Source organism: Delphinus delphis, chromosome 9, assembly GCF_949987515.2.
Source record: "Delphinus delphis chromosome 9, mDelDel1.2, whole genome shotgun sequence".
Classification (NCBI taxonomy): domain Eukaryota; kingdom Metazoa; phylum Chordata; class Mammalia; order Artiodactyla; family Delphinidae; genus Delphinus; species Delphinus delphis.
In genome coordinates this window covers 83,237,951-83,263,143 of record NC_082691.1, presented here as the reverse complement: position 1 = coordinate 83,263,143, position 25,193 = coordinate 83,237,951, and the positions used below count along the sequence as shown (strand labels likewise).

The following is a 25,193-nucleotide window of genomic DNA, read 5'->3' as shown; positions in this document are numbered from 1 at the left end:
TTCTAAGATTATAAGCATCTTACTAATAAAAATAATTTCCCAGGTCCACAGCACCTGTAACACACGAGGAACTGAAACGTTTGGGTTTTGAACTGAACAAAATTTTCCCAGTACAAAGCTAATCAGTCCACCAAGGAGAGAAACCTACAACTCTGGCCTGCAGAAGTGCAAAGCACTGGATGACTGCACTAAACTTGCCTTGCATATAAATGTTATGCAAAAAAAAAAAAAAAAAGTAATTTATTTAAACACAGTGTAGGTAGCTCTGCAATCAGTATCTCATAAATAAAGAAAGAAAGATGAAAGGAAAGCTTCTCTAATTGATTTAAAATTTTTTTCCAAGCAAAGAAATAATCTGACAACCAACAAGGTCATCAAGAGTTTAAAAAAAAAAAAAAAGATAGCCCTCAGGGGAAAAAGCACACCTAAAAACTCCAATGAATCAAGACATCTGAACTGCTATCTATGAAAGAGGGATAATTTGGGAAAGCCTGAATAAGAGTAGAGGTGTTAAAAGAAAGTCAGTTGGGGACCAACCTGCAGAAGCACTTAAAATCCTGAAATTAATCCCTCTGGTGGACTGAACCCAATCTGCCCCGGGCTACTGGAATACCACTGTGAGGAAAACCAGTGCCCAGGGAGAGGCAGGGCTCGTCACCCCAATGGTGGCAACTAGATTGAAACTAGGAGTGGGGAAGAGGAAGTGCCTACAGAAAACCAAGCCGTGTGTGACCTGACCATCGAAACAAGCAATCCAATTAGGAAGTAGGAAAAAACCCGACTGCAAAAACTCCCTCCTGGGGCCTTCGACACCCATACACTGGCTCAAGTTGCAATGGCTAGCAGAAGCAGTCACAGATATTAGCGATGGATTAGGAGCGCTAAAAACGATGTCGCTCAAAAATAATGTATGGATTAGGTCTTCAGCCTCAGCAGATAACGTCGACTTAAACATTTATTAAATGCCTACAGTAGTCACAGCACTCTGCAAGTTTCGGAAAAAGAGGGGAGAGAGGAAGCGGAGAAAAACGTACCATTCCTGCCATCAGGGGAGTTTAGGCTTCACGGTGGAAAGCAGGCCTGGACGTCAACAGACAGAACAGGATGATACAGAGAAGGAAAGGACTGGGTATGGAAATCCCTGGCCTAAAGAGGCTTTCGAGAACCAAGGCAAGAAAGAGGGTTACCTCAACATAGCAGCTATGTTAAATGGTCAGAGGACAGTAAATATGATGGGGCTGTCAACTCTGGAAACAAAAGAAACTTACTGCAGCTCACAGGACTGAACAGAGACAAGAAATATGAACATAGCAGCACTGGGAAGATTTAGATAAATTGAAAATACAGAACTGGTAACAGTGATGATTAAATGAACGGAGAAGAAAGACAGAGAGAGATGGATTGAAAGACATAAATGCACAAGGTTTGGGAAAGGCTTAACCAGCAAGACCCACTAAGGAGACTGTTAAACTCCCACAAAAATTATTTGTAGGGGAGAGGCAAGATCATGGAAAAGGGGATGCATCAGCTAAAGGACACAAAAGAAAACATAATTTGTAATAGAGAGAAAAAAGTAAACCAAAGGGAAATAGATAGGCAATTGCTGTCTTCTCCAGGTTATAATTCACTTATAAAGAGCGGTGGAACATACATTTTAGGAAACTGGATCCACCCAGATATGAAATGTCTTGACTCTGGTGACCACTCCAGCTGAACAACAGGTATTAATCTTTAAAAAATGACTGGATATATACATCCTGGAATCTTAAATAGATGAGCTAAGACCAAGCCATCGTCTCCTAATGGTAATTTTTTCAGTCCTCTAACAAAGAAGTTTCAAGTGTTCTTCTCAAAAATGCCCAGATCAAACAAATCTGAAGCCGGTACAGAATGTCTCTGCTGGCGCTCTGACATATTCTATGTCCTTTGATCACATGCTGCAAGTCCCCAAATCTCTCCATTGGAAACCGGTGAAATGCTATATCCACTTCAGAGAGCTTCTGCTTTTCTCCAAGGTCCTCAATGCCAGGCTGGAGTCCCTCTGTAATCTGCTATTTGCCTTATGCTTCCCAGTCACACATGCAAGATCACAGTCAGTGGGTTTACTGGTTTGCCCCTGCTACACTTAGGGACTGCAGCCCCAGAGCTTCCTGTTGGTATGCATCTCAGCTGGCAGCATCGTCTGCTCTAGGGTCCAGAGGGACCACTCATCGTGCTTTCAGAAATCTAACCTGGAGGAAACAGGTTGAGAACCACCTTCAATCGTGTCAAAATGGCAAAGCACCCCTGGGGTCCTGCACAACAAATGGTGATATTAGCACCTGAAACCACCCTGCCTCTGAGAAAAAACCCTTAAGCATTGCAAGGTATCACTAATAATGTGCCTACCTGCAAGCTCCGTCTCCCATCACCTGCCTAAAGAGGAGACCCAGTGGGCTCAGGCCTGGGAAACAAACCCCTCAAACAGGCAGCGAGGACTCTGGGAGATTAGGCAGACTGCAGCTTTAACAAAACTGATCCTACAGTGTCCAGGTCTGAATATTTAGAGGCCATGCTGTGAAAGAACATTTACATGGTGGGTGAGTAAGTTCACAGGGAGGAGGCTGAAAGACAGGGTGATGGAAACAATACAAGTTGAAAGCATGAAACCACAGATGAGAGATGAGGGGAAGGGTTTCCACACTTCCCGGGGGTGGGGTGTGTGTGTGTGTGTGTGTGTGTACGCGCGTGCTGTCTTTGCCTACTACAATAGCACCGCAAGATCGGACTTCATGGGGAAATAAGTCAGCCCCTTCATCAAATGCCCAGGGGTTGTATTTCCTTTGTCATTAACACTCCAAGTGTAACACAAAGCCCGCAGCAGCCCTGGGCAATAGAGCACTAGGTTTTCCAGTTTCAGATCAAAGCCAAAAGCTCTCTAGGAAGTCCTGAGATGCACAATGTGTTATGTCCTTTAAGGCAGCAGCTCAGAAAACTCATAGCCTTTCTCCAAGATTTAGCACTTGGATCTTTGTGGCAAACAACTGGATAACACACACTACACCTTTAGAGAAACGCTGATACATGTTCGGGCCACAGGAGCGCCACATACCAGTGTCCAAAATGGACCTCAGCCTGAAGGAGCTACATCTCCAAAGAGATGACGCTGGATTCGCCCTAATAATCCAAAAGCTTGGTGCCACAGAAACAGAACCAACAGCATCAGACATCCAACTGTACTCCTTCTGAGGGAAATACTACACACTCTAGCTTTTAACTGTCACATGTTCCAGCAACAAATCAAGCTCTAACCAAAATCTGGGAGCCGTGGCTAACCCATGAATTTCCGGGTGCTACTGGAAAAGAGTTGCCTAGAATGCAAACAGTTCCTTTGATCGTGCAGTTTTGTTCAGAGCCCTTCCTCTGGCTACAATTAGAAAGTAACCAAAAGGGGGGAATGGAAGTACACCGTTAGCCTTGGGCAAAACCTCCTTGCCTTCATGTATAATTTAATAGAATGAATTTGTCTCTGTATTTAAAAAAAGGAAAATCCAATTTGCCCTACTATCCCCACAATATACAAAGGTGTCTCAGAAGATCTGTATTAGCTGATGTCACGTTAATTTTTAGGGTAGGGGGAAGATAAACATTAAAAGAACCTCCTCGTTCTTAACTGCAGGGCAAGCCCCACTGGGTCATCATCTGGGAGCTTGTAGGGAGGCCCACCCACAGCAGGAATCTCTGCACACCACCTGCCTGCCCCTGAGGAAGCTCATGCAAAGACTCTCCCTCTTCATCTCCTCCTCCAGTTCCTTAATCTGCACCTTATCTCACTCTGTTCTTTTGTGTAGAATGAGCTCCAATACCATAAGCTGCCAAGTTGCTTTCTCTCCGTTTCAAAGCCACTGACACCCCGTCCCCCAAAATGTCCCCAAATTCGAGAGAAGGCAATCTCCTGAGGGTTTCATTCAGCACCCTCCACGGTCCCTCTGTCATCTCCAAACAACTGTCAAGCATCCTTTGTTTCTGTGAGTACGAGACCATTACCCAATTCCCAAAACACACCCTCGACATCTTCTTTGGAGAGTCCATCAGCCCTGTTCTAACTAGGACAGCCGCATCGTCTTGTACACATTGTGCCGTGCACGAGGGCACCTGGCCAAGTGGACCGAGGGAGAGTGGGAGCTAAAATTCAGCCTCCACTCTACTTGCCAAGCCCTGTGCCCTGACGTGAGACTGCCTGAAGGAAGGGGCACCCTTCTCTAACCTGCACAAGGGTGCAATGCGGCCTAACAGAGGTCCCGACATCCAAGCCTTGAGTACTTGACTGGACTCCCCTTGTAGTACAGGAACTGTTGGTATACAGTAAAGAACACTAGGGAAACCAAAGACTCCAAGGGGACTCCTGCTTGCCTAGTCATTACACACATATAGTTACAGCCTCACTGGGATCTCTGGGTGATTTCTGTTCCTACACCCATATTGTAAATCTCTTTAAGATAAGCAGAGAGCAGAATCTCCACTCATTGTGAGGGTTCCAGGGAGAATTCTTCAAGTAGAAAGACTCCTCCAGGGTGAGAGGCTACTGGAGCCACATCCACAGCCTCTCCTTCCTCACACCTTTCACCCCCAGGTGAGCTTTACCAAAAACAAAACCAGAACCCCTCGCTACAGATCAGTTTTCATCTAGCATGATCTTCTTTTATAGACGCAAAGTACTTTCATATTTTATAAATGAAAGCCACCAACACAAGCACACTCAAAGCCAAAAGGTGCCATCCCTTAAAATCGTTCAAGACAAAAGCCTACAAGGCACGGCAGACATGTTTTCAACACGTGGCCTATGCCTAACTCCCAAACTCATTTCTTACTAACCCCTGGCATTAAGCATCCTCTATTCCAGTCATACTAAATTACTCACAGTTCATCACATGCCCCCACATTCTCTCTCTTTTCATGAGTATCCGGGAATATTCACGGGACATGCATGATCTGGCCCTGCCCATATTTTGGACCACACAGGCATCACACCACTCATGCACCATCCGCAGAGGCCATCCATTCCCTATTCCCAAACTCACCCGGTTCTTGTCATTGCTGCTGTCTCGGTCAGAAATTGTCTTCTCCTCACTTTTTACCTAGCTAACTCCTAATCAGCCTTCAGGCCTTCCTCACTTCCTCAAAGAAGCCTTCCCAGATTATGCATTCTTATAAACGCTAACCTTTCCTTTCATAACACAAGACATAAACGTGATTACTTGCGAATTTCCCCTACTAGATTTTAAAGTTCCATGAGAGTAGTTCCACGAGGGTTTATTCCCCACTGCAATCCCAGCATAGCATCTGGTACAAAGTGGGTACCCAGTAAGTATTTATCAATGACAATGAACCTATTCATTTGCATTCCTAAACCTGTGCTGTCCATTACAGTAGCCACTACACACCTGTGGCTACTGAGCCCTAGAAATATGCTAGGATGAACTGAGATCCGAGTATAAAATATACACCTGATTTCCAAGACACAGTAAAAATAAAAGTAAAATATCTCATGAATTTTCTACATTCATTAAATGTTGAAATGATACTGTTTTGGATATAGTAAGTCAAATAAACTGCATTAAAATTAATGTTCTTTAAAACATAGCTACTAGACAATTTTAAATAACACACAGAGCTCACATTTGGGGCTTGCATCATGGACAGTGCTGGTCTACAGTGCCCTTTCTCTCATCTGCTCCCTTCTCGTCTGTGAGCACTCAAGAGGTATACGAGCTGCTCCTGGGAAGACTTCCCAAGCACCCACCACAACAGGGCTCTTCACAGCACCCACCACCACTGTACTCAACGTGTATTATATTAATTTCTTATGTGACCCTCGTTAAAATCTTCCAAAGGAATTTAATGAACAAATAAGGGAAATCATTCTTCATTTCACTCAAAAGCCATATGTTGACTCTTAGAGCTGAGACTCACTTAGAACTTTCTTAAAATGGAGTAAGATCTCAGGAGTGAACACAAGTCTAACAAATAAAATAAGAGATAACCTACCTTGGTAAAGAAGAAGAAATTCTATAAACATGATCCTGCCTAAACTGGGAGATGTATTCCAACAACTTTTGTCATCCGCTAGGCTAAGGGAAATCCATCCATCACCCCCTGAGGAGTTCCAAAGGATCCAAGAAAAACGAAAACTTCTCAGTGGTAGTTTAGTTCTTACTCCAGAAAACTTGCTATCGTCAGACCTAAGCTATAAACTCCCCCACGCCCCTAAAAACTGCTTAAAATTCAGCTACTGAGTCTCCTTAATTCCAACTGCATGGCACAGATGCAGAACTGTGGACTACTCCCAGCGCTGACAAAACTGGACATGTGTATTTACTCTGTGCAATGAGGCAGAGCTACAGTTACCGAGAGAACCTTATTTTGGCATTTCTAGGCTTTCGTGCATTTACATTCTCAACCTTACCACAATCCTGCTTGCTGCATTAAATTGCCTCCTCTGTGGGAAAGAAAAGGCTGGGGGGTTGGGGGTCGAGATGAACTGATTGGCCAGACATTCAAAGAACCCATCTTGTATGGGTTTCTTACGCATGATCTGACTCAAAAGACAATCACAATATTTTCATTTGACTCTTATGGGCTGTCTCTAAACTCTCACACAAATGAAAACAGGGCCTGAATTTCAACTCATGAATGCACCAAGACGTGCAAAACATCAGAAAAGCAAATTTCAAGTCTCTAGAACTACAAAAGGGATACATTAAAAAGCCACACAGCACTAACTTCAACCACACTGTTCAATTTGCCTGTGGCACCGGCTCTCACTGAGGACCCAGTTCTATAACCAATCGACACAGTTACACACTTTAGTTATCAGAAGGCAAAAACAGGGGCTAAAAAGATGTCTGTAAAAACAAGACAGCCAGACAAACAAAGAAGTTCAACCACAATCCCTTTCCCCAACCTCTTATAACATAGCAATGGAAAGAAAATGACCACAGAATTTAAAACAAAACTGCCTGCAGTTTTCAGCCTAAACATAATTTCTCAAAGTTGACATACCAAAATCATACACATTGGCTAGGCAAGCACCCTTGCTGCCAAAAGATCCAACAAACAGCAAGAAACAGTACAGCTAATAATTCCAGTTACCACTTGGAAAAGATGAGTAGGTGGCCCCAGATAATATATATACCAAGATTCATTTCTTCCTAGAGCAAAAAGGTACAGATCAAATCAAAATGACCAGCAGAACAAGCCTTACTATCATGCATGTGAGACATAGATCTTTTCCTCCCCTTATCCTCAGATAATAAGATCTCGTTAATAAACAAGACTCATTTACCACCTAACATATACCAACCTTAACTCCTCTCAAGCCCCTTAGGGAGGAATGCCAACAGGGCCCATCGAAAATGAAGGAGAGTAGTGGGTGTGGTTCAGGAGAAATTGAGACCTGTCCAATAGCAGCTAGGCTGCAAATGCTAGGAAATAATACTTTGGCGATTTACACTACTTGTCCGTTAGCATTATCCCACACATGGACCACATCTAACTAATTCTCCACCTCCTCCCCTTTGGTTTTGGAAAAGAGGCTTTGCTGCTTTTCTCATCTCACCTGTGTATTCTCCCCCTCCAGCCTCGGTGGTCGGATGCTGGACAAGTGGATGGTCTTGTAGTCCCCAGAGTTCAGCTTCACAACAATGGCATCGGCATTCAGCACCTGCATCACCTGTGGGCGAGAAGGCAAAAATGCTTAAATTTGCCTTGATAGCCCAAATCTCATAGCACACATGCTAAGGAGCAAGGCACACCCAGTTACAGGAAGAAGGATGAGATCAAGAGCCATTTGGGGTAGATCCAATATCTTTCTTTATGGTACAACAATGTTGAAGAAAACTATCCTATAATTATCAGCCCCCAAAGAGATGGTGATTTCTCATCGAGGCAGGATCTGTGTCATTCATAAAGACAGGCAAGCTTTTTTTAAATCTTTTGCCCTGACCAAGATTTGTGGTTAACTACAAAGCTTACGAACTCGAAATCCAGTCTCTACGTGCTATTGAAGATTTTCCGTGAAACAGGTTCTAAGCTACAATCAAAATGCCTATCACAACATGATTCTAGGAAAAGAGGCAAGGGCTGGATTAGAAGAAGGTAGCAGCACTAGATGAGAAAGAACCAAAATAGGACGCCCCAATGCAGAGCAGAAAAATCAAAGGCAAGTGAAGGGCAAAAAGAATTGTCATCTCAGCGTGCGAAAGGAGATGCTCAGCTGTTAATCTCACCAGCAGAAACATTAAATTGCTAAGATATTACTTCAGCTACTCTGAAAGCCTCCTTTTCAGATCACTACTATGGGCATCTCTGTTTTGGAACCCAAAGTCAGTAACACTGGACCCCACTCTCAGCCAATGATTAACTCCCAATCTGGGGTAGTTTACGAGGACATCTATTCAAGGGCAAAAGCACAAATATTCCTCTGTGGAGGTTATTAGAACACTCCACCAAAGTGCAGAGAATAAAATTCCATTGAAACCAGACTGGGACCACATCAGGGTTGTAACTAGACCTCATAATTCAGCCAGCAGTCTACAATTCACCCAATTATATTCAGAACCTGTTGTTACAAGGCTGTTTGGATTTTTTTGCAAGTAACACTTTACCATGAGGTAGCTATTGACTACAAAACACAGTCACCGTATACAGAACCAAAACTAACTCTCCTAGGCTTCAATCAGACCCCAATAGGAGCAAACAGGTAGCTGTACAAACTACTGGGGTCAGCTGTACCGTGAGTGTAGACTTGCAAAATTCCCTTCCTCTTTTATATGTGAAACAAAAGGAGCCAGCCTCTCCTTTGCTGTGGTGGGTATCACACTGGTAAGTATCCAGAAGAGCCTTCACTAACTATTCCCTGGAAGGCTCACAACCTTTTACAACAGAATATACCCATTTATTTGCAGACTCCTGCAAGAGTGGCTAGTCTCTACCTTTTCCAGAGAACCAGCCAACCACACACAAAAAAAGAGTAAAGAGTAATTTGAGGGACAATCTGAAGAAGGAGCAAAAAGCAAAACCAAGTGAGAAATTTTACCTGACAGGAAATAGCAGGAGGAAAGCGCCATCAAACAGAATGAATGAAAAAAGAAAGACGACAGCTGGAATCAAGCTGTAAGTCCATGGATGGCTGACTACCGCTCGTGGATGGGAAGACATCCTGGGGTTTTAACACAGTAAGTAATGGAAACAGTGTAGAGAAAAACAGGCCAGGGCCAAAAGAGTAGTCAAGAGTCTGAGAAAAAGCCATGTAGATTAGGAGAGGGGGTAATTATTTTTAATTTTCAACTATGTCTAAGATTAACTTGCAAACCTGAATGCAGGAAATAAAAAAACAGGCTCAAATAACCACAGCCATTCTGCTATAACCTTTTTCATAGATCTGAGAGTCACATAAAGGCTAATGCTAAAACTCAGACAGCCAGAATCCAAAACTCATCTGACCAGAAAACCTTAGTGAAGTCCAAGGGTAATCAAAAGCATGATGTGTGGTCACAAGAGGGCCAAGTCAAGGTCAGGAATGATTATCTAGGTATGAGTGGTGCCTAAGTGTATAGGACCCTCCAAATCAAAGAGCCCCTTATACCAGGCCCAATCACTTTAAGTGTAGATCTTAAAAACAGCCAAGAAGGTATAACCGAGAACACAGACTCAGTAACTGCAAAAAACAGAGGACATCTTGTTCCCATTATCACCTAGACACATTAATGCCAAGTAAAAATGTCCATCATAATGGAATCTCCCTTTCACTCCCTAAAGACAGCAGCAGTGGCTTGGCCAACTGACCAAAAGAAAAAGACCTCAGCTAATGATTTCCCTATGCTTCAAAATCCCACATTTGTATGACATGGATTACAGCACATGGGGGTAGGGGAGGGGGCCACGAGGTATCCACGCTATGTGCTATACTGCTATCCCACCTTCAAACCAAAAATTCCACAAAGCCAAACCAAGCAAAACAGCTCGTACAGCAAATCAATACTGCTCCTCCCTCAAAAGTACAGGACCACTGCCCAACAGATACAGTAATCAGCAGGCATCTCAAGTGCACGCACATCACAGTATTTCCTACATCTCAATGATGGACCAAGCTACACATTCCTCTCACTGCAAAACTAACTCCTATTAAATTGTCAATTGCCAAAAACATAGGGAAGCTTCCTGTAATCAAGACATGAGAAATATCTAGACATTCTCTACTCCCTAGTCATGCTCAGAGAGAAATACAACCAGGGAAAGTATCATAGTGCTCGCACCTTCACCCCCTGATTACAGAATGTGAAGATCTAAGCACACCCCGGTGACAAGTTACTGGTATTCGTCACCCCTTATGATGCGTTAGCAGCCGCGGCAGCAGCAAACGGCTTCTTGGGGCTGTAAATTTCAGGCCTCAGCAGCAGACTCTGCTCGGCATCTCCCTGATTAGCAACCTCCTCTTCAGGAACTGTACACTCTGACGCTGCCAGCTAAACGAGGTCTGCCCTTCTGAAGGGGTGTGAGTGTGCGCGCGCGCGCGCGCGTGTGGTTTATGGTGTTTTATTCCTCTGTAAATTGTGTCATTACTGTCCGGAGAACAAGCAGCTCCTGGGCAGAGACATGGAAGAAACAATAAAACAGTAGTTACAGTCACACACTGTGCAATAAGTAAAATGCAGAGCGGATGACTATCCAAAGCCTGCTCGTCAGCACCATCACAGACCACATTTATAACAGTAATATTTCTGATGGTGCTTTTCATCAGGACATTCTGAAGTATGCCCACATCATCGCTTACTTTCTCCACAAGCTACTGATCCCTAGTCAAAACACACACACACACACACACACACACTCACACACTCACACACACACCCTACCCTACCACACGCTCCAAGAGCAGAATCAACACAGAAAAAAAGGTCACTGGCTGAACTTGAGATATATGCCCTAAATCCAATTCCCTCCCCATTTCTTAGACCTAAACTGTAAAAGGAAAAATGAGTGGCTTGATGACACGCGCAGACTAAGGGCTGCCAAAAGTCAGGAAAATGGCAGCGTGCTGTCAGGGGCAAGGGACGTCCATCCCTCCCCCTGGCCTCCTGCCACACTCCCCATCTGCGGAGCCCATCCACAGTGCTGCGCTCTGGATGCAAAGGGCTGCTGCTGCTCAGCTTGTAAAAACCCTGCGGCATCCATGCAATGAACATAAAGAGCCAACAACAGCCTCCTGCGCTAGAGACCCTCAGAAGAGTCCCCAGACACAACCATCAGTTCTCCCAAAGCTGCCTAAGTTATCAGTACCAGATAGGAAGAAAAGGAACATCAGCCCAAACAGGGCTCCTTCAGGCACCACCAGCGAGCGCCCCCGATGGGGCCACTGGAAATGGGACAGCAAACACCCTTTCCACTGACATCCGGCTGCCTCTCCTGCTCCCCGAGGCTGTCTGCCAGGTCTGTTCTCCCCAAGCTACTCCTGGAAACACTAGTGAAACAACACCAAAGTGGGGGAAATACGGAGCACCCCACCCAGTTACAGCAATGGCCGGGGCTCACTGCACAGATCCCTTCCCCAGCCCCCAGAACAGCACAGCTGCCACCCTTTGTCCTCACACAATACAAAGCGCCACTTTCTGAGGCAAATACCCCTAGGCACCTAAGCGCAAGCCAACAAACTGGACACCTTAAGGGGTACTTAAAAGGAAGCCAAGCACCAGACAAATTCCCACAGAGGGGCAGCCCACAAAATACCCAACCCATACTCCTCGTAACTGTCAAGGTCATCAAAAGCAAAGAAAATCTGAGAAACCATCAAATCCAAGAGGAGCTTAACGAGATATGACAACTAAATTTAGCGTGCTATTGAGGATGAGATTCTGCAACAGAAAACAGACATTAGAGGGAAAGTAATTTTAGTTGATAATAACGTATCAATGCCGATATACTACTTACAGTCGACGTGCCATAATCATGTCAGATAATAATAAGGGAAGCTGGGGGGAGTGGTGAAAGGGGGTAATGTGGGAACTCCGTAGTATCTGTTAATTTTTCTGTAAATCTAAAACTCTTCTAAAAATAAAGTCTCAATTTAAAAAGCTAGGTAAATGTTTACAAGTCTTTCCTAATTCAATCATTTTCTTATCAGCAAATTAGTTTGCTAACTTAGGCTACAAACCAAGTCTTGACCTCGTTTTGGTATAGGAGGGGCCACCTTCCTAGCCAGACCATCCCCAGAACTTCCTTTTCATCTGAAAGCCATATGACAAAAGGTCAAGGAAGTAGCTAGTATTTTTTGTTCTCTCCAAGTTACCAAATAGGAATATAAAAGTCTAGCCAAAATTACTAAATATCCTTCCTTAAAAAACATCTCCGAGGGCTTCCCTGGTGGCACAGTGGTTGAGAGTCCGCCTGCCAATGCAGGGGACACGGGTTCGTGCCCCGGTCCGGGAAGATCCCACGTGCCACGGAGCAGCTGGGCCCGTGAGCCATGGGTGCTGAGCCTGTGCGTCCAGAGCCTGTGCTCCGCAACGGGAGCGGCCGCAACAGTGAGAGGCCTGAGTACCGCAAAAACAAAGAAAACCATCTCAGAGAGACATGATAATGAGCTCCATTCAAAGCTATGACATTCTTGCACAGCAAAAAATCATCAGGGCCAAACCCAGTAAGTACTAGAATCCACTGCATCCATGGATAGCTTATAACCTGACCTCCAGAACTGGACACGGCCAACAATATCACACAGCTAACTACTTAGGGTTATCTCCCGGATGAAGCCCTGAAGGGTAATAAGCTCCTTGAGAACGGGAACCACTTCTCATTCTTTTGCATCTTCTCAAAGCACCTAGTGTGGGGCTCTGTTGGTTAAGCAATCAGTTGGTACAGAGAACCAAGCTAGAGGCCTCTATCTTACCAGGCCGGGCAGTGAGAAGACTCCACCCCCTCTCCCCACCCCCAAGTGTTATTCAGGTCTGTGAAATCTGCAAGGCCCAAGCATCCAGCAGCAGGGACAGGGATGCCAAGCCATGTGCTCAAGGGACCATATGGCTACCAACAGCACAGATCAGCTAAAACGCCACAGGGAAGGCAGGCAGGAAACTGGCAAGCCACGACAGGCACAAAAGTCTCAAGTAGGCTCAGCTAATCGCTGTGAAGTGAACATTCCTCTCTGCTAACCTGGAGAGACAAGGATAGCCCTCCCTAGCATCTCCTTCCTTAAGAAGAGAAGCTGCTTAAGCAGAGAATGGAAACCACTCTTTCAGTGCCCCATGTATCCAGAGAATACTTTGTTGAGTTTCAAATTTCTCAGAAGTGAGACTCTCGGCCAACATTCCAACCTACAGCTTTGCGTCAGTTCCAGAAGTCACCCAGAGGGTCCCAGAGGCACCTGGTTAAAGAGTTCACAGGTCACCTTTAGCAGGCTTTGCAGGCTATTTAGCTGTTCCCTGTACAATTAACTCCTGGGAGAGAGTGGTCCTCTCTTCAGCAGTCACTCTATTTGTTCAGGCCTTAGGGTCACATCAGGCTCAGAGCAGAATCCTTCAGCGAGAACTTGCATGACCATCAGACTATGGTAGGGAGGGCCCAAGGCACGTGCTTAGGACCTTTTTAGGTTTCCTTGAAAGAGTAGTTTGTCATTAACAAATGTTTTAAATTCGGCAAAATGACTACAAAACTGCAGCTGGGTTCTAGCTTGTGAAAAGAAATACAGATCATTTTCCCTTTTACATTTAATGCTGATATCCCATGTTCTACAACAGGGTTTGGTAAACTGTGGCCAAGGGCCCACCACTTACTCTTGTAAATAAAGTTTTAGTGGAACACAGCCACGCCCATCATTTACATATTACCCACAGCTGTTTTCTTGCTACAGTGGCAGAATTGAGTAGTTGCAAAGAGACTGTATGACCCAGAAAGCCTAAAATATTTACTATATAGTCCTTTAAGAAAAAGTTGGTCAAGCTCCGCTCTACAACATATTAGAAAATGAACACACATGGGATGTACACTAGTTACCATTCCTGGGGAGCAAATATCCTCCAAAATACTCCTAAGGAAACAACTGCCATTTACAGAGAGATTTATTCCATTGTCTAAAAACTGGAAACGTGATAAACTACGTAATAACTTACTGGGGACTAGTTAAATAAATTACGATGCAGCCTTATAATGGAACACTGTGAACTAAAGCAAGTTCAAATATTTATTCTGTTACTCTCCCTAAATAACTCTACACAAAAATAAAGGGTTTGGGGGGCTGTTTTTTATTTTGTTTTGTTTTGTTGTTTGCCAAAAGCCCAAAAGGACAAAGATAATGGGAGAGAAGAATATAGCAACAAAACCTGGAAGCTGGAAAGCAGAGGGATGAGTGGTAACTGACTCCACAGACTCACAAAAGCTACATCCTGAGCTAGTGGTGAGAAAAGAAAATAGCCTTTCTGATTGATACTGCAGACTTCCCCTACCCAAGAGTAAGAAACTATCAAATCAGGAATCTCAAGGGGGGATGAAAATAAGGCCCAAAACTAGGACTGGTTTAAAATCTATGTAAGAAGCACCTGGATTTCAAGATGTATACCCTAAATCCCATACATGAGTTCATTGCTCCTAAGCCAGGGTTGAATACCTAATTCTTTGAGAGAGACAACCAAGGATCACCACATAACTGAGGAAAGCCTCTAATACGGAAAATAAGGGGTCAAAATAACCAAAGAGAATTAAAAACAACTTAGACAACAAAGACTATGCAGGGAGAAAAAAATCTTCAAAAAATTATTATTAATTCCTCAAAAGCCTAACAGATGATATTCATCTCTGAAATAAGTATTACATGTTATTTTTTAAACAGTATAAGAGAAACATTCAGAGAACAAAGAAAGCTCTTAGAAATTAAAATACAGCATCATAAATGAAATGTCTAATAGAAGAGATGAGAGACAAATATGAAGATATCTAGAAAGAAAAGACAAAAAGATGGAAAATATTAAGAAAAAATTAGATGACTAGTGCACGAATTCAAACATCCAAACAGGAATTCTAGAAAAACAGAGAGCAGATAAACAAGATGGAAATCAACAACAAAATAGTTGAAATTCCCAGACATAAAGGACTAAAAATTAAACCACAACGTGCTCACACATGGGTAAACAAAGAGCATCATTGTGAAATTTCAGAATAAAGAAGAATTTGCTAACAGCTTACAGAAATAAAAAATATATCATAAGGATGAGAGATCAGACCACTAAAATACATGGAAAAAAAAAAACTCCAATAGATAAATGACAGTGGAGCAATGACTTCATAATTCTAAAAGAAAATAACTTCTAACATAAAATTCTATACCCACCTAAACTATCATGTGTAATAACAGAGTAGATATGAAAGGTCTCAAAAAATTTACCTACCAAGCACTCTTTTCCCAAGAAGCTACAGAATGTGTGCCACCGAAATAAAGTAGTAAATCATAAAGAAGCCAAAAGATCCAGCAAACACAGTACCAATCCAGGAGTGAGGCAAAGAAAAACTCAGGATAATGGTAAAGAAATCGAAAGATGACAGCTTTATAAAAGAAAAAACAAGAACTAATCCAGGCTGGTACAGGTTACAAGGCTCCTGGAAAGTAGTATTGAAAAAGATAAAGGATAACAGACTGAATCAATGTCTTGAGAAGAGATTTAGACAGCCAGAATGTGGGGGCTGAATTAATATGTATGAGAAAGATATATACATAAATTTTAAAATAATTATTACCTCCAGGGAAAACAAAAAATCATGCAGGAAATGAAAAGTATTCATAATATGCTATATGGCTCGGAAGTGATTAGCATTTACAAAGTAAACATTGAATATTAACTGAGCCAGAATTATGGTATAGTCCTATTAGAAGGCATAGAGAAAAATACATGCACACCCATGTGTGAAAAAACTAAATCTTCTCCTTCTATGGTGTGAAGGAAAAGGGGTTATGCCTGAAAAATCAAGAGTGAGCAATGTAACATTTTATTCCAAGACATGGATTAGCAAAGAGTTGAAAATGGCTGCCTCGAGGGAGAGGGAAACAAACAGTACATTTCTTAAGCAGAGAATAGAGTTCTTTAAAAATGTTTACATAAATGGCTGCCTCAAGGGAGAGGGAAACAGTACATTTCTGTTTTTCTTTTCCTTTTTTTTTTAAAGTGACTCAGCCTTTGCAGTGTTGTTTTGGGAGGTCACCACTCTTTTTTAAAAATTTTATTTATTTATTTATTTATTTATTTATTTTTGGCTGCATTGGGTCTTCGTTGCTGCATGCAGGCTTTCTCCAGTTGCTGCGAGCAGGGGCTGCTCTTCATTGCAGTGCGCGGGCTCTAGGAGCACAGACTTCAGTAGTTGTGGCACGTGGGTTCAGTAGTTGTGGCTCACATGCTCTAGAGCACAGGCTCAGTAGTTGTGGCGCATGGGCTTAGTTGCTCCGCGACATGTGGGATCTTCCCGGGCCAGGGATCAAACCCGTGTCCCCTGCATTGGCAGGTGGATTCTTAACCACTGCACAACCAGTGAAGCCCCCAGACAGTACATTTCTTAAGAAGACCCTAGAGTTCTTTAAAAATGTTTACGTGTTAAAAATAAAAACTTACAAACTTAAAAATTATATACAAAGGAATACAAGTCAGGACTATTCAAAAGTTGCTGCCAGTCTGCAATGAGATAAGGCACTTGTAGCAGAACATAAATCAACTACATCACCAAGAACATTTTTCTGTAGCAAGATTTTCTTGATGAAAGCAGCAATGCCTTGGTTTACATTCTGGCTCAAGCTCCTTATATCATATCAAGGTACTCTGAGTAGGACTGGTATAGATCAAGGGTCAGCAGACTTCTTCGGTAAAGGGCCAGATAGCAAATATTTTAGGCTTTGCAGGCCATATGGTCTCTGTCACAACCATTCACCTCTGCCACCGTATCACAAAAACAGCTCTAGACAATATGTAAACGAACAGACATGGCTATGTGCCAACTTACTCATGACACTGAAATTTGAATTTCATATTATTTCAATGTGCCACAGAAATTTTTTTCTACGTAAAATCCATTCTTAGCTCACAGGCCACACAAAAACAAGTGACGGGCCAAATCTGGCCCGTGGGCCATAGTTTGCCAACCTCCGAGATTGACAGTATGATCAACTTTGTTTTTTAAAAAAAAAAAAAAACCTGTGTCATAGTAATTCCATCTAGTATGAGTGTTTTTCCTTCTTTTTTATGTTTTTTCCTGTTTTAAAAACAAAAATAAGGCTGAAGAATTTCCAAAATTCAGTAAGTTTCAAAAACCATTTATCTACCTATAAACACCTTTTTCTCTCTACTCTCTGAACAAGTCTATATCCAAATGACCTAAATTTATGTTTAGGATACTACAAGATCCTTAATCAGTTGGCTTTTGGAGGCAATCTCCTCTACTCTGGCATTGTAACAAATAAAACTTCATTGTAATTAAAAACAAAAGCAAAAAAAATGCCTCACCCTGTTTTAAAACAAAAAAGACAAAACATAGATTCTGGGATCCTGGATTTTTTAAAATGGAAGAAATGTCCTATAAATGTCCTAAAGCTCTCCTTTTTCTAGTTATCAATAAAATCATATTCAAGATAAATGCAAAGCCACTGACTCAATTGTCTAATCCTTTAGCTGAAGAATTTTTCTTCAGCAATGCCTTAGGTTCCCCAACCTGCCAAGGCCAAAAAACCCTTCAAAATCTTCTAGGTTTCTCTACAAACTCAATTTCAACTGAGGAGGGGCTGCTAGGGACAGTACAGGATAATGAGACCCTCCCAAGGGTCATCTATATCACTAATATCACAGATGCCCAAAGTGATGATGGTGAAAAATGGAAGGCCTGCCTCCTTAGTGAGTGAATTATCATCCTTTCATTGTGCAGTGTAGTCTTTAGAACAGATTATAGGAAACATAAACACACCAAGTAAGTTTCAGTTAGGCAGAGTAGCCATGCCCAAGTTCCCAAACTAGTATGGTCCTCACAAAAAGAAGCAGGGGTCCATTCTGATCTTCATCAAGATGTGGAAGATGCATAGGGAGTATCCAACCAGGGGCTCCTCCCACTAATGTCCACTAAAAGTCACGATTATACTTAATCTTACAGGTGCTTAGAGACCATCTACCAGAAGAGGGAAGGGGCCGCTTGAACATTCTGTGACCTACTACTTTGGGCATCATAAAAAAGAAAGTGAAGAAATTCAGCCAATTCCTCGGAGACTTGTTAAAATTTTACCATTCTAAGAAAAAGCATTCCAGGATTTTTCAGACTGACAGTGCCACCTAGTGGCTTTGCATCTTAAACTCACTATTAGACATTTTTAGCACAGCCACTTCTCAAGCTCAAGGATATGGATATTTAACCACTTTAAGTCCATAAAGACAAAGCTTCCATTATGTCTTGCCAAAATTAACAAACAGTTAAAAACACTAGCAATTTTGGGAAAGTGAGGTCTACCACAGGTTCTAACACTCAAGGTACCAAACCCCACAATGAAGGAAAAAACACTTCTACAGCACTCCTGCTGGACCCAAACAATCTATCCAGTAGCTCTAGTTCACATCAGAGAAATCCATCTCAGGACACATCAGTGGAGAGCCCTCAATAAAACACATCACTAATTATTAGAGAAATGCAAATCAAAACTACAATGAGGTATCACTTCACACCAGTTAGAATGGGCATCATCAGAAAATCTACAAACAACAAATGCTGGAGAGGGTGTGGAGAAAAGGGAACTCTCCTGCACTGTTGGTGGGAATGTAAATTGATACAGCCACTATGGAGAACAGTATGGAGGTCCCTTAAAAAACTAAAAATAGAATTACCATATGACCCAGCAATCCCACTACTGGGCATATGCCCAGAGAAAACCATAATTCAAAAAGACACATGCGCCCCAATGTTCACTGCAGCACTATTTACAATAGCCAGGTCATGGAAGCAACCTAAATGTCCATCAACAGACGAATGGATAAAGAAGATCTGGTACATATATACAATGGAATATTACTCAGCCATAAAAAGGAACGAAATTGGGTCATTTGTAGAGACGGGGATGTTTCTAGAGACTGTCATACAGAGTGAAGTAAGTCAGAAAGAGAAAAACAAATATCGTATATTAACGCATATATGTGGAACCTAGAAAAATGGTACAGATGACCTGGTTTTCAGGGCAGAAATAGAGACACAGATGTAGAGAACAAACGTATGGACACCAAGGCGGGGAAGCCACGGGGGGGGGGTGTGATAAATTGGGCAATTGGGATTGACATGTATACACTGATGTGTATAAAATGGATGACTAATAAGAACCTGCTGTATAAAAAATAAATAAAATTAAATTAAAAAAAAAACACAAAACACATCACATTAGAAAAAATTCAAATCCACAAGAGTCCCAAAACAGAAAGGAGAGAAATTTGAAGTCATATATACTTGGGCATAAGAAATCTAAGAGAGGGCGTTCCCTGGCAGTCCAGTGGTTAGGACTCAGTGCTTTCACTGCCATTGGCCCAGGTTCAATCCCTGGTGGGAACTAAGATCCTACAGGCCATGCAGCATGGCCAAAAAAAGAAAAATCTAAGAGAATGTCATTTGCTAAATGGACAGAACCTCCAGAATATGAGAGAGATTTCAAGGGGTCAATGTCTACAACTTTAACCCATGAACTTCTAGTGAAGTTATGCAAATTCAAGGCAAGAAATTTAAGTTCTTATGGTTTCTAAGTCCGCTACAATAAATACACACGTGCATGCAATCATGCACACACATCCATGCAAGCCATGCAGTGGTTTGCCTAAAATAGAAATGCTTCAGCTCTTGACTGATTATTCAGAGCTCTGTATTATCACTAGACATCGTCCACAATGCATCTCCAGATGCTGAGAATGACTCACCTTGGCAACAAACTGCTTGTCCTTTTGGTCCAAATTAGCAGTGGGAGCCACATAGTCTCTCCATATTCTCAGCCTGCGCTCCTTGGCAAACCTGGCAACAAGGCAAGGATGCAAATTACTCAGATGGACTAGGTCAGCAATGGAATCCACCATCACCACAGGAGCAAACAGCACAGAATCCTACCCTATCTCATAGACAAGGCACCCAGCAGAAACGGCCAATCAAACCTGAACAAAGCATGACAGCCACAAGAAAAACTGTACAGCAACCGGAACTATCCAAGATGCATATATACCATAAACCCATGGCTGATAGGCTGAGGTCTGGGTGTACACTTTTCTGAGTCTGGACAGTACAAGTCCACCTCAATAATTAGCTCTTTTGGCTTATCAAGTACCTCCTGAGCTATTACTAAATGCCAGGCGCTGGAATGACGAACACAGAGCAACTACTCTCTTAAATGGGAGGGAGAACACACACATCTAACAAATATATTTTTTAAAAAGCATAGGCCTGCTCAATTTCCATTTGAATTATGAAAAGGTTGTCAGCAACCCAAAGCCCATGTGGAAAACAAGAACAAAATTGTCACTCTAGTGCAACTAATGATTATGAAAAATGGACAAAAATCCAATAGAATTTCACTGCCAAAAGGTAAAAAATCATGCTGGCAGAAATTTGTTTTAGAGTAGTAAGCCCAGGAGACATTTTTTTGAGTCAGATTAAGAGAGGGAAAGGGAATATGTGCAAAGATTTTTTTTTAATCATATATATATGCACACACATATATTATATATCAGTAAAAAACTGTCAAAGTATTTATTGAGAAATAAATGGATGGAGGGGAAAGGGACTATTAAACTATTATTTCTGAAAACAGTATTGCAACCTTTAAAAGCAGCATGTAGTAGTTGTAAAGCACATGAAATACTTCAATACAGATTTACCAACAATGCAAGCAAGTCTATAACACAGCATGCAAAACAACAGGCAAGTAATCATATCACTGAAACATGATTTGCATTCCTTGGTCTAAACCTGTTTTTTAATGATGAGCACTCTTAAAAATCTCTTATAGATGTTATAAAACATGTAGAAACTACTGTCACTGTAACTCACTTTCTTCAGAGAGAGGCAGGAACTTAAAGAATGCAAAAAGAACTACCAACCAAAATAATAATTTAGAATAATAGACTTACAGGATCTTCTGAACAACAATAAAAAAATTGAGCATCATGAAATAATCAGAGGTATCTGGAACGCTGTGCTTGATAAGGGTATTGTATCTTTTGAATTTAACTGTGGAACATAAAAATACTAGACAATTTGTACAACCATTGTGTTTTTTCAATCAGTCTACCTTTGTCAGGCAGGCCATATCAAATGGCCCAGACAAAAAATCCCAAGTATTTCTGCTTACAGGTACAGAAAGCTGTAAAAGAGCTAGCAAAGGGGAAACACAGTCATTTAATTCACGTTCTTGCACATCTCCTAGCTGTGCACCTCAAAGGCAAAAATGTGAAGTTATCAAGACCGTTATAGTCTTACGACTCTGAAATAAGCCACACAGGCTTGAGTGGAACGTTGTCACTAATGGTCCTGGCCTTCTACCTAAATGTATCCTGAGAGACAGTTGCTGGGACTTTGAGAACATCATCTCTATTCATCTACCTGCTTCATTTTCTTCCATCTGCCCCATCAGGAACATCAAGTTCACCTATATACCTGGAAACATTTTGAAACAGCCACTGATCTTGGCAAGATCCAACTAGCATTTGCCTGGAAATCAGTTATTGCTACATCTGCTTTAACCATGAGGCACCTAGCCAAAAACACCTCACAGTTGCATTAGCATTTATAACTACAACATACTGTTAGATAAATTAGGGCATCAGGCCTCACAACAACATTGGATAGTTCTGTTTGGGGACCCACCGGCTCTATCTTTCCATCATATGCCTGGCTCCAGCCTGTATGTCGGGAAGTAGCTGATAAGCTATTTCACTGTCCTCAAATAAGCCTCAAGTTTATTTCATTTCAAATGCCTAAAACCTGGAATTTAAGTGATGGGCTTGGAGAAACAGTGTACTGAAAACGCTAAAAAAGCAAGTCAGGTGAAGAATAATGTCTGAGTGAAAAATCTAGGCCCTTAGTATACAGCACTGAATTAGACTGAACCTGGAGACTTATAAGTAAGCCACTCCTCTCTGAGATCCTGGCCTCTTTTGGAATTTCCCTAATCCTTTACACTGACATGGATGGGTGAGAGAAGATCCCTAGATTTCTTCCCCTGAAGATCCCTACCAAGATCCTTGGCTGGAAGGCTTCCCCGACAGACCTTACCTCTCAGCCGCCCTCAGCTTTTCTGCACCCCGTGTGTAAACTGCAATCGACCAATCCACACAGCGGGCAAAACCTTCCTTCAGGAGGAGCTCTGTGATGTTGCCATTCTGAAAAACGAGGCACGTGAGAAAGCAGGCATAGATTAGATTCTATTGCAAGAGAATCTGTTTCTCTAGACTTCTGACATGATTAACATTGCCACAGTCTACTTTGCAGTTTAAAAAAAAAAAAAAGAAGAGCCATTTCTCTCATTAAGAAATCAGCCATAAGAGGGGAGATGCTGCTCTGCGACTCCTTTCAACAGCCTTGGCTTCACATCCCACAACACCCAGCACAGTAACTCTCACTTAACAGGGGTAGGATAAATGTTAGTGGCATTGAATGGAATTGACATTTCAATAGCTCTTCTTGTGGGCTGAGGATGTTAATCTTCAGTAGAGATTATACCTATTATTTCCTTCCCTGAGATCAGCACTTACTCCCCTTTTCATAAGGGGAAAGCTAAAGAACAGGCTGAGTAAGGGATAACTTAAGTTACATTTTGCCCAGTGAATTGCAATACACATTCTACTGTGACACAGAGCCATCTGGCAGGGCTCTGGCAGACAGCTAGCACTCCAGAAGAAACAGACATGACCTTGGCACATTCCAAACCAAGCCTCCCAGCCTTCCACAACTGCCATCATGGAAGAATTCTTTAGCCAAAGAGTAACAATAGTTTATTCTGTATTGGATAGAGGTTACAATAATGAAAATCTACTTAAACTTGGGTGCTAAAAAACAAAGTCATTTCCCATCCAAGAATACCCCACCTACCAAAGTATACAACAGAGTAAAACTCCCAATAGTCAGAACTACAAGAACTTAAAGAACCTGGTTCCTACTCAAAAGCAGAGTTAGGCAGTAACTGGATAAGGCCTGGAACAGTTTTTCCATAGAATGGTTTCCTCTTCAGAGTTCTACCAAAACCCCACATAGCTAACTTCTAGACCTGCATACAAAACTCACCAATCCCATCCAGAAGCTTCATCACCACTTCTCACTGATGTGGCAACCTCCCACCTTTCTTATTGGCAAGCTTTAGGACCAGCCCTTGGGAAAATAAGTGCTAGAGTCCTTCCTCCCCTTATAAACCCAGTAACAACTGAGATGAGTTTTCTAAAAGTACAAAGTTGCAGATTTGTCCAATTCTATCAGGTAACTGATAACCCCCTAGAAAAGGCCTCAAAATCAGTAGATTATAATCCTGCCAAGATATTTCAGTGGCTCAAGAATATACAGGGGAAGAAGAAAAGCAAACTACAGCTCTTCAAACCCCAAGTGGAACCCCACACACACACACCCCACATGGCCCAGTCTGCATAGGCACACTCACTGGATGAAGGATGGTACCCAGAATGTTCTGGTTGTGGCAGCTCTCCAGAATGATCTGGACATCTCTCTGAAGCAGTCGAGACTCGGTGAAAAATTTGGCTTCTGCGGCAAAAGGTTCTGGTGTTTCACTGCCATCTGCTTCCCGTCGAAAAGTTGGGCACTAAAGCAAAAGTAAGGCGAGTGGGTGACGCAGCCTAATGTGAGTGCTGGGCTCGCTCAGGCCACAGGGAACCGTCCAAAAAGCACAAACCCCACAAAACTGAGCTTGGAAAGGTCTCAAATCAGGTCTTCCAACCCTTTTTAAAGCATACTGATAAAATGCAACTAGAGATATCGTCATCCCACACTTTTTGGTAAAGCCAACAAAACTCATGTTACCATGGGGAAAATCATCTTAATTATATCAATACTTGAAAATGACCCCTTGCCAAGTAGAGATTCACCAATGCCTCGCTTTAAATCCCTGATTATCTCTTTAATCAAAATGGGTATTTTATACTGACAAGCCACACTCAACAAACTTCAGAGCCTCCCATCCCCTCCTCCTTAGGTTTCAACAATCTCAGCACAGCCCACTCCAAACAGACCCTGAGTACTTAAAAAATAACGTCTTATTTGATCTAATTAGAACTGTCCAACTGCAAAGTTTAAAGTACTCTAGTCAATGTTAACAGCCCATACAAGAAAGAAACAGTACATACGAAGTCCCCAAGTAGAAGAGTCTGTCACTGAACGCTTCCACAAACCCTATCACCACCCTGTAGCCCAATGTATGATCTGACCTTGATCCCTGACAGCATGACCGTGACCAGGTAGTAGTCAGGCAGGAGCAGGGCCCTGACCACACTGCCGTCCCTCACGTGCTCGATGATAGCTGCATGACAGAACAAACGCCTTGAGTCATAGCAAAAGTCGTGCCGAGGATAAACAATGCCCAAACAAACTGCCCAGAATGCAGTTCCTCTCCCCCAAACCCCAAGAAAGCCTCCCTCCAAGAGGTGACAAAGCACCGGCACATCACGAGTGTTCACACAACAGACTCCTGCCCAAACTATTCCTGGGGGATTTGGTTCAGACCAACGTCTACGTCTTTTGAACCTTCTGGGACCTCATGGCTTACACCTAAGCAACCTAGCTTACAGATAACAAAGCTTATCTGTGTACTGAGTGCCTGGCAAAAAAATAACAACAATTCAGGATTGGTAATAATTTTATTTTACTGAGTCTGTAAGTTAATATGATCTCAAAGTAGGACCAAGAACTATACAGAATGTGTGTGTGTGTGTGTGTGTGTGTGTGTGTGTGTGTGTGTGTATGCATGCACGCACATGGGCACACGCATATGTGTTTCGTTATATACAGAATACACATGTCTACCTTGACGTTTTGGGGACAGTATTTAGGTAGCCATCTTTTAGAGAAAATAGGAAGATCCCCCATGTGCAAAATTACCAGCAATTTACTAGCTTGTAGCCGCAAAGGAATAACCTCAGCAAAATACATCTGATGCAACCTATATGAACTGGATTCAA

The 25,193-nt window shown here is 42.4% G+C and overlaps 1 protein-coding gene across 1 annotated transcript in view; it reads right to left on the bottom strand.

The window, feature by feature from the left end:
• SND1 (staphylococcal nuclease and tudor domain containing 1) overlaps nt 1-25,193 on the bottom strand; it is a 417,946-nt gene that overhangs the window by 339,614 nt on the left and 53,139 nt on the right. The window contains exons 6-10 of the mRNA XM_060020832.1: nt 24,444-24,535; nt 23,663-23,821; nt 22,288-22,394; nt 19,944-20,034; nt 7,598-7,711 (exon numbers count right to left, since the gene is read on the bottom strand). Of these exons, the coding sequence (XP_059876815.1) occupies nt 7,598-7,711; nt 19,944-20,034; nt 22,288-22,394; nt 23,663-23,821; nt 24,444-24,535 (563 nt within the window). The remainder of the gene's footprint in view (nt 1-7,597; nt 7,712-19,943; nt 20,035-22,287; nt 22,395-23,662; nt 23,822-24,443; nt 24,536-25,193) is intronic.